This window comes from Rhagoletis pomonella, unplaced genomic scaffold (assembly GCF_013731165.1).
Source record: "Rhagoletis pomonella isolate Grant_MI unplaced genomic scaffold, Rhpom_1.0 Rhpom_scaffold_02973, whole genome shotgun sequence".
Classification (NCBI taxonomy): Eukaryota; Metazoa; Arthropoda; class Insecta; order Diptera; family Tephritidae; genus Rhagoletis; species Rhagoletis pomonella.
In genome coordinates this window covers 4,170-14,601 of record NW_023461526.1, presented here as the reverse complement: position 1 = coordinate 14,601, position 10,432 = coordinate 4,170, and the positions used below count along the sequence as shown (strand labels likewise).

Genomic DNA, 10,432 nt, shown 5'->3' with positions numbered 1-10,432 from the left:
TATATAGTTCTACTGGAATAATAAAAAATTTCCGTAGCAAAAGATTAATGATTTTTGGAGTGCTTTAATTTACTGGCATTAGGGTGGCGCGTTAGGGTAAGTGGAATGGTGTACTTGAGGTCAATGATCTTTACAGCAAAAAGATTGTCTCCATCGATTTATTATACTTTAAAATCCGAATGTAAATTCCGAAGATATGATATCTCCTCGAGACAAAAACATCGATATATCATATCTTAAGATGCGGCTGTAAATGCCGAGGGTATGACAAAAATTATGAAAAGGCGATTCCTACCTTCGGCAAAAAAAAAATCGAAATTGCCTTGCATAACTACTTTCGTCTCTGACGTGTACGGCGAACTTTAATTCTGGAACGGTCTAAATTTTTATCATCCAGCAGAATCACGAGTGATTCGTCCTAATTTTTAAATGACCTTAACATAAAACCTAAGAGAATGTCTTATAAGAACGTCATAATACATATATATAACCCGCTTTACTACCACAGTTTTTCATGCTCCTACTACTACAATGCCTAACCCTTTCCTATTTTAAGTACTCAACTTAGGCTGGTCTAAAAACATACATTTTTGGGTGAAACATTTAAGCGGGTTTTACTCTACTGGATATACTATGTATATATATCTTTTTCCCAGTTTTCTTTTTATATTTTAATTCTACATACATTTGCTCATATTTTCCTTTTTCTTTTATTTTTCAGACGGTATAGTCGGACCCGGCACCATTACGTCGCCGTGGCCACCGATGAGTGCCGGCCCGCCTGGTGCGCTGGGGCCGGCAGACACAAATGGCAGTATGGTGGATAGTAAAAATCTGGATGTCGGCGATATGAGCGACGTAAGTAAAGCCCTGCTATACAAATCAATGCATTTACACTTTTATTAATTAGTAAGTAGCTGCTTCTTCTTATTTGGCAATACGCCCGAGACCAATACTCCGAATGCCTCACTCCTCAGCCTAATTCTGTGACACCTAGTGTTGCCATGGACACCTAGTGTTGCCAGATCCTTCTGCAGTCGCTACTTTCATTGCTCGTGGTCGCTTAGGCCGTGCTGAGTCGAGGGATCTCTTCCTCGAAGGGTCATCATCTATACGTATTAAATACAAGTAGATGAGTCTCCATAGGTATCTCTTCGTTGCAAAAAAAATCAGCTTTAAAATAGGCTAAGTGATGGTGAGCGACGAATTCCTCACCTAGGGTATATTCCAGAATTTGTTCAATGGCGGATTTGTCAGTTTTGAAGCCATACTTATTAGGCCCAATAAATTTGTTCATTAGGGGTTTCAGTTCTACCGTATTGTCGCTCGTGGGAACTGGTATGAATTGGGCAAAAAACGGTGAGATTTCACACTTAGGGAATGTATTCTTCAGACCAATCATATAATTCCACCATGGGTCCCATTATGTTTTAACTTCGTCTTTTTTTTTTTTGGTAGATTTTGCGTGGACATTTCGTTTGAAAAAATAAAATATTTTGACGCGACAACACTAGTTACCGTTCTTGATTGAATTCGCACAATCATCGAACTTTGTTTTTTATTAAAGGCCATTTTCTTCTGCAGAAGCTGGTTGCTGGGCTAATAACTGCATAGCCTACCTTGCTCTACATAAAAAAAAAAAAATATTTTTCTTAAATACATTTGTGCTTTCCTGAAATACATTTAAGTTTTCCTGAAATACATTTGGATCTTTCTGAAATACAAGGTGTATATAGTTCATGACAACTCCGATTTAAATAAACAAAATTACGATTTTTTGTTCATCATAAGTTATATTGAACTCTATAACTATTTTGACCGAGTTTTTTTATTTGAAAGATAGGTACATAATAACAGGGTTTCCATCTTAGGAGTCTATTAAAAGTGGATTAAAATGTATGTGGAAAAAATGCCATCCTTCATCCAAAAAGCGGCAGAGCGCCCTCACTTAGGTACAATTGTTTAATATTTAAAATTTATGAAAGCTAAACTACCGCTCATAATATTACATAAATATTATGTGGCCAACAACAATCAAATTTAAATGGTCCTTAACTCAAATGCATTTGAACTCCATTTTGGTTGTTTAGACTTGCAACCGCAACACACAAAATTAAACGAACACAAAAAAAAAACTTTAATATTAAAATTCAAATATGCATTTCGAAAGTGTAACTAAATCAGCGCGAAAACGTTAAGGTAACTAAATAAATGTGCAAATGTGTGGGTGTAAAAACGAAATATTAAATAAACTCACACATATGTACATATGTATGTACATACATATGCAGATGGGGCAGCATAAAAAAAAATAAACAATTACAAGCAATACGAGTTAATTTTCAAATATGCCAGACATTTCATTTGACCACAAATATGTTTGCAGTCAATTTCGGATATCAATCAAATTGCAATTTTAGCTTAAATTCAAAACGCACACAACTATACACACTAACGCATGTACTACATCGATACATACGGCATGTACTTATTGTACATATGTATGTGTATTAGGGTGGGCCAAAAACAGTAAAGTCGGAATTGTAATGCTCTCATCCCCTAGAATAGTTCTGTATACCCCTATTTTTTTATTTTGAAATCAAAAAAATATTTAGAGGTCGCTCAAAGCGCTCAAAGTTTTCCATGTATTTTTATATGGGGAAAAACTTTTCGTAGAAATGGTATAGACTTCTTGAAAATCAATATTTTTCGATCGAAAACTCTTGTTTTCTTCAAGAGACTTTCAATAATAATAGCCAATTGTTTATTTAACCATTTTTTAATACTAACGATTTTTTATTGGTCCGCCCATTGCATTTTTCGGGGTCTTTATGGGTTTTTGGCGGACCTATAAATTATAGTTGCGATGAAAAAACAGTTAAATAAACAATTTGGTGTTATTATTGGGAATCTTCTGCAAATAAACAGAGTTTTCCGATAGAAAAATATTGATTTTTAAGAATTATATACCGTTTCTACGAAAAGTTGTTTTATCCCCACATAAAATACATGGAAAACTTTGGGCGCTTTGAGCGACCTCTAAATATTTTTTGATTTCAAAATAAAAAAATAGGGACATATTTTTTTCGGTATAGGGGGTGAGAGCATAAAAATTCCGACTTTACTTTTGCACATGCATTTTGGCACACCCTAATGTGTATACAGATACTAATAATAGCGCCGTGCAACATTCTAAGAATGCATTGGTGCGGGTGTTTACCAGTTAGGGTTGCCATATGTGCTTGCCGGCGCATGTTTTTTAGCGTGTATGTGTGTGTGTGTGTGAGTGACACAGCCTCCTTCAAACATTATTAACTTCATCAATGTAATTTGACACTGGCGCTGCCAACAGCAACGGCAACAGTTAAAGTGACAACAATAACAACAACAATGAAACCAATGATGCCAGCAACAATGCAACGCAAGTTGACAATATTGTATGTATTATATTACCGCAGTCGCTGTCATAACCGTATTTATTACAACAACCAGCGGCAGTCGACCCTCAACGCCCTCCCTCCTCTTCAAAGTCATCAGCGTGGCCTATCTATCCCTCCCATAGTCGATAGCAATCGCCACAGCAACAGCAACAGTTGCTGAATGTCAACACTAGACGGACAGATTGGCAGATTGGCAGCTTGGCATCTCTTTCATGCTGTCGTTGTTGTTGTGTATACTATGTAGTGCTCCTGTTCACAGAGCTCTAGAATTCAAACCAAGGTACAAAAGCGTAGGTGTGAATTTGTGCGCATACGTATGTACTATGTATGTATGTGCGCCTGCGTATGTGTGCGATTGCGCTCTGCTTTCGCACAGCTACTCAAATTGCTCATTAAAACTCATTGACAATTAAAGCCACTTGAATTTACGCTCGAGTGCAATACTTTTGTTGCAGGCGCACTTGGCGTACGAGTACATAACAGCGCATTGTGCTGTTGTTGCCCCAGCTGCTCTTCAATATATGTAGTATTGCCGTCTGGTATTATTATCGTAGCGAGCGTATGGCGTTGCCTTGGTGATACATACTCGTACATATCTACAAATTGCACAGTGGGTTAATTTTTGATCTCAAAATGTCAGACGTCTGATACCGGATTGAGCACACCGCAGTACAGGAAGATCGACGAACGATGACAAACAAACCTGTAAGAATTTGTGGTAGCACGAAGACTACGACACATTCCCAGGTGCACTGAAATCATCGAACGATTTGCCGAAATCTGCATCAAAGCTTATGTTCAACAATACTAACCTCCTTTATGTACACGCCCCGACGGAGCAGAAGGACGATGAGACCAAAGATTAATTTTAAGGGTGCCTAGAAGAACATAAGAGCCTTGTGCATGATCTTATAATCGTACTTGGCGACTTCAACGTTGGGATGGGCAAAGAAGACATAGTATTTGGTTCAATTGTGCGAAAATGCGGCCTTGCCGAAAATACCTCCGCAAACTGAGGGATAGAGTTCGACTTTGCCGCGTCAAGAAACATAATGAGCCCAGACACCAAAATCCACATAGCCACTACGGTGTCTCCTGTTCAAACATCTAATCAAATTGATAGCCGGAGTGTAGGCTTCAAACGCTCTTGACGTACATGCCATCCGCTGAAGATCCAAGCTCGACTCGCTTCATTACATTGCTACAGCAAAGGTCTGTCGTCAAAAAGCTGCATTCGAACGATTGAGAACTTTTTCCGTCAGCTGTCAATCCGGACTAAACAAACAATTGGATAAATATAAATGAGTAGTGGGTTATCTTCTACCAATCTCTTCGCACCGATGCTTAAGAGATGGTGGGTTAATATCACCCACGTAGAGGCAGTTGGTATGCGAGTTCCGAGTCGATGTTCCAGAAAAACATGTGGCATATCCCGCCACCAAGCCAATGGTGATGCTTAACAATTGAACAGTACCATGGAAAAAGGAAGGAAGGGAGACGTTCTCTTAAGAAGAAGAAATAGGGCAGGAAGATGTTCATAAGTGCGATAAGCTGGACTTGCTAATAGGTTGGAAGCGGCTTGGGATTTATACCAAAGACTCAACGGCTGGCGTATGATTTCAGCAATGACAGTGCTGGTAGTAATGCTGACACTGGAGCCACTGCAACTTTTAGTAGAACAGGCAAACTCTCCTTAATATTGCGAGAGAGGGTTTTGGCAAAGACAAGGAACGAGGAGAAGCTGGGTTCCCAGCTCCCTCCAGTTCTGTTCCCCAGGGCCGATATTAACAGAATAATGGTTTTCAAAAGAAGCTTCAGGATTCATACATATGTATGTACAAAACGGTGATCTGCAGTACTTCTATTATGGAGAGTCACATTCAGGCGAGCACATTGCAATGGTATACAGAAGGGTCTGAAACGCCTGAATGGATTTGAGCAGTTCTTCACGGACCCAGTCTGAAGCTTTCGGTCCCCATGGGAATCTTCCCAAGCAACTTTAAGGCAAAGGTTTATGACATCAGTCTGTCTGTTGAAAATAGCATTCAAAGGAATTGTCGAAGCGAGAGGATACTGATTGCGAGCATTAGTCAGGCGGCTCTTAGGGCTCTCTTATCCGTGGAGATCAAGTCTTCCTTGGTTTTGAGGTGTGTAAAGAGGCTTAATGCTCTGGCTGAAGACAATGATATCCAACCTTTATGGGTACCAAGTCACATGAAAGTCGAGGGAAATGAGGAAGCGGATCAGTTGTCTAAGCCGCGGCGGCTGTCTCGACCCCGATAGAGCCTGAGTAGTGGGTCCCAACACCATAAAGAAAGTGCTCAGAAAAGAGAATACCAAACTAAAGGAACTGCGCTGGTGTAACACCATAGGTTTACGTCAGGAAAAAGCTTAATAGGAGAGTACAATCTGAAAAGATATAGGCTACTCATGGGTTTCCCTAAGGAGAAACTAAGAACCAGTACAGGTATTTTTACCGACCATTATACATTAAGAGGTTACTTGTATAATTTAGGAATCTGGTGTAGTGACCTCTGTCGCTGAGTGTGAGGCCATTATACGTAGGAGAGAGAGGAGCATAGGGCACTTTTGGCCTAGAGAGGAGCAATTACACTCTCTATTTCCGGGATCTATTCTGAAGTTTGTAGAGTCTTTAGGGCTGGTTGAACTGTTGTGGGGAGCTAAGGGCACAATAGACCTGGAGGTCGCAATGCTTTTGATTAACTATCTATCTACCTATACCAGAAAGTAAGGTAGCAATGAAATTATTTCAAAGCCAGAGCACGTTCTTCCTGAGGCGAAGATGGTAATCTGGAAACAGACGTCCGGAGTAAACTTGAGAAGGAACATTGCTCAACGCTTTCGAGTAGCGACAAAAATGGTGTATTTGACGTAGAAGAACGCAGAAGAACTTAGACCAATATACAGTGATGATGCTCACCTTCCTCCACGCTACCAAGACGAGATGGGAACTGGAAGAGCTGGTTGGACGCTATTATCAGCTGTTAAGCGCAGTTTGGTCTTTTGAATGCAAGTCTGAATTCGAACTTCAGTTTAATTACACCGCCCTATTCACAAAAAGGAAGATCCTGCTATGTAGTGCAGGATACCGCAGAATAGAGCATACAAAGCTATATCGACCCTACATGAAACAACTGCTTGGACCTCATATTGGGTGCCGCTGAAACCTCCTAAGCGATTTCGGGCGAGTGCAATAATGCAAGCCACTGTTTGTCTCTTCTGTGCCAATTAATATGAAACTTGTTCACTGTATTATGACTAATGGGCCAGAATATCAGTGGTAAGAAGGAACGTACTCACACTTGGTAGTAGTCAGAATCCATATTGAAGAAAAAACGCACATTCTGTTTCCAGTAAAAACTTGTAATGCATACATATTATATTGCCCCTTTGCTCGTTTTTTTTCCTTTTTTCTGTCACAGATCCTTTCCACACTTTCTTCAGCGGAGCCAGAAAAAAGTTATGCGCTCTACTTATTGAGTGAAGTGCACTTTCTCATTCAAACATTTTGGCCTTTGTGACACTTTTTGCTGTAGTTAACAGCATTTTTCACGCACACTCTATAAAAGGATATATTAAATATGTATATATGTATGTATGTACATGAAACTATGTACATACATATATTATTTTATTTTTATAAGCAAAATTTTCATTTTACTGAATGTAATGGTTTTCATCGTTTATTTTCATGTTTCGTTTTTTTTTACACACGCTCTACAGGACGAAAAGGATCTCTCCTCTGCCGATGCGGAAGGTGTTTGGAGCCCCGACATTGAACAGAGTTTTCAAGAGGCTCTCTCCATATACCCGCCTTGTGGACGACGGAAAATAATTTTATCTGACGAGGGTAAAATGTATGGTAAGTCAATTGATAATTATGTACTCGTACATATTTACTATACATATGTATGCATGTATATAGGTTGTATGTACATACAATTTGTGGGCGTACATACATATTTACACAAACGGATGAATAAAAAGTATGGAAGGACATGCTTATGCATTTATGTCTATGATTTTCGGTTTTTTTTGGTAAAATATTTTAATCTCAATACATTAGAGTGCCTCAGCAGAAAAAGTTTTATATTACATTTTTTTTTTTATTTTTTGCAATTTTGATGAAAATCTGCAGAACCGATTAGTAAATGTTATATAATAATAACTAATTGAAAACAATTGTACGGTTTCCCAAAACGAAAAATCCAATTTAAAAAGAAAAAAATTTAAATTTTATAAATTTTCATCAATTTTTTTTTTTGTTTAGTTGAAAAACTATTGGGTATGCAGTTGTGTGCCGTGCGCTGTGGTTAAAAATTCGTGCACATCGTTGTAATTTTAAGTAAAATATAAAGTCTGAGGTAGTTTTAGAAGATTTCCGCATTTTCTATGTGAACGACTATTTCCCCGACGACGACAAATTTAAACTTGTTTTCTTAAAGTCTGACATTTAAGTTCAATAAATTTCTTAGTCGGTTGTTATTATTTTTCAATGCTTGGCTTCCACTTTTTCTTTATCCAAACTTTCACCAAAAAATGTATCTATGTATTTCAATCTCATCCAGATTAAGCCACTTATTGGCGTTGGCACCTCCTTGTCGCCTCGTAAAATAGCACACAGCTCATTGACGCTGTTATGAAAGTATAAAATTTTAGTGTATTTTGACAATTCAACCAACATAATTGGCACTTCAAATCATCAAACACAAATGGCGTAATAAAAAAATGTCCAACACCTAAGCACATACATACATAAGTGTTAAGAAGAAGGAAAAGGAAACGGCACGATGACAATGCGCGATATTCCACTTAAAAGCAATTATAATCTCTATTTCTGTCATAATCCACAATTAACTGCGCCACTTACAAACACTTCAATTTTTTTTTTTTTTTGTTTTTTTTTTTTGCTTCAAATTCGCCAATTTTCCAGCACGTTCCATGAACGAGTGTAGAAACTTTTTTTTTTAAATAAATCAAAAAAAAAGCAGTACAAAACACCGACTCAATGACAAGAAACCAACCGCAGTGATCCGCCAAATGTGGGAAGCGTGTAGTGAGCATTAATGCGATTACAGCACATTTCCTTCTTTGTATTTATGCACAAACACTTAAAGATAGGGAACTCTTTTAGTTAAGTTAATATATGTATGAATGTACATACATATGTAGGTATTTGCAAGCATACACTTTCATATACATCCTTACATACATATGTGGTATACTCCGCCTACTGTATTCATTGGTTCTGTGCTCACTTCATTTCATAGCTTAGATCAGTGCCGAGCTGTTGGTTTTTTCTGTGGCCGTAAACCTATTGATGTAGTATGTATGGATATTAGGGTGGTCCAAAAAAAACATTTTTTTTCGTGTCACCCCAAGGATTGAAGAATAGCGAGAGTATGGAGACCCGTTTTTATTTTAATTTTTTTTTAAATCGGCTACCATTTACTTAACGGCGTCGACCAAGTGGTCAAAATCCAAACATTCGTTGTCCACTAAAAATACAATAATAAAACTGAAATTTTACAATAAAATAAAATATTTACAAATATTTTATATTTATAAATACAATAATAAAACTGAAATTTTACAATAAAATAAAATATTTACCATCTGAAAACCAATAAAGTCCACATATTTAGTGCTAAGAATTTTAATCAGAGCATAGCCATGCGTAAGCTCTTCCCAACTTTTTAAATAAAATATTGGTTTGACGTTTTTTTCTTTCCCAAAATGTACATATATGTGTATATAGTAGAGAATTATAAGAAAATAAATTGAAATAAAAAGTTTTCCGTATATTTCATATGGAGAAAATGTGTTTTTTCGTAGAATTGCTATTAAATCGTTAAAAGAAATACTTTTTGATCGAATAAAAATATTTTCCTTCACAAATCTTCAAACAACAAAATTATAATACATATTTAACTTTAAAATTTTACTAACTAATAGTCATAACATATAACCGATAATCTGACCTACAATACGAAATAATTTGTTATTTTATGTATTACACATTGCGCACGTTTTCAAAAAATAATGCATTTTTCCCATTTAAAATATATAGAAAACATCAAAGCCCGATTAAATATTACCCGATTTTAAAATAAAAAAAAAAAATACGGATTCTCAAAAACTGATTTTCCTGGGTATTTTTGGACCGCCCTAATGTAAACACAATATAAATCTAATGTTCATCGACTCTACATTCTTACATACGTACACACATACATATGTTGATATAATAAATCCACTTCAAGTAATTTCATCTGCCTACTCAATTCTTAAAGGCATCTTGGAAAGGTAAAGAAGCAACGAAAAAAAATTGTAAAATATGAAAAATGTAATAAAGTATAGTAAAATAAAACGAAATAGTTGAATGCAATTTTATTTTTTTTTTTTGGTGGGGACGGGGGCAGGGCGTGCGAAATGCCTAAATCACCATTAAAGCCGCCTCACAGCACTGATATGCCTGCAAACTAAAACACTTACCACCACTGGTTTGGATCGTTGTCAACCCAGGGACTACTTTTCGCATTCCTTTATCAAATTTTCATATTTTTCATTTAAATATTTAGTTTCCATCGGTGCACCTGCTGTTTCTTCCGAACAGCCGTTACCCCTCAGATCACAATCAGCTTCTGATCATATTTATTGGGAAAGAGGTATAAAGGTAAAAGAAAAGATGATAAAACAAGAAAAAAATTAATTAAAGAAAAGAAAAAACCCTCTGTCCGAATGTTTGAATCTCGAATCTCTAAAGCCGGGCTTTGCTCACTCCGCCATTGCGGCTATTGGAGCAGCACAAGCAAAATGGTATATTCATCACCGTTGAGGGTGCTTTCTGTCAAAAGAGCTTTTCACCATGAAAGTTGGCAAGAAAGCTTTTTTTGTAAGACTTTCATGCCGGAATAATTTAACTCTTTCAAACTATCTTGCCTACTGTATTTTATTTATTTTTATTGCCC

The 10,432-nt window shown here is 37.0% G+C and overlaps 1 protein-coding gene across 1 annotated transcript; it reads left to right on the top strand.

Annotated features, from left to right (window-relative positions):
- The first annotated feature begins 728 nt into the window (after positions 1-728).
- Positions 729-9,569, top strand: LOC118753865 (protein scalloped-like). The gene is made up of 3 exons (XM_036488740.1): positions 729-858; positions 7,185-7,323; positions 9,532-9,569. Exons 1-3 carry the CDS (start codon positions 766-768, stop codon positions 9,567-9,569), a joined length of 270 nt encoding a protein of 89 aa, XP_036344633.1. The 5' UTR covers positions 729-765.
- Positions 9,570-10,432: the final 863 nt, after the last annotated feature.

What these genes read in the sequence shown, in the direction of transcription:
- LOC118753865 (XM_036488740.1), top strand. Translation starts at nt 766, where the DNA reads ATGAGTGCCGGCCCGCCTGGTGCGCTGGGGCCGGCAGACACAAATGGC. An exon ending in ATGTCGGCGATATGAGCGAC is followed by an intron (nt 859 to 7,184) that starts GTAAGTAAAGCC and finishes CACGCTCTACAG; the next exon opens with GACGAAAAGGATCTCTCCTC. An exon ending in TGACGAGGGTAAAATGTATG is followed by an intron (nt 7,324 to 9,531) that starts GTAAGTCAATTG and finishes TAAAATATATAG; the next exon opens with AAAACATCAAAGCCCGATTA.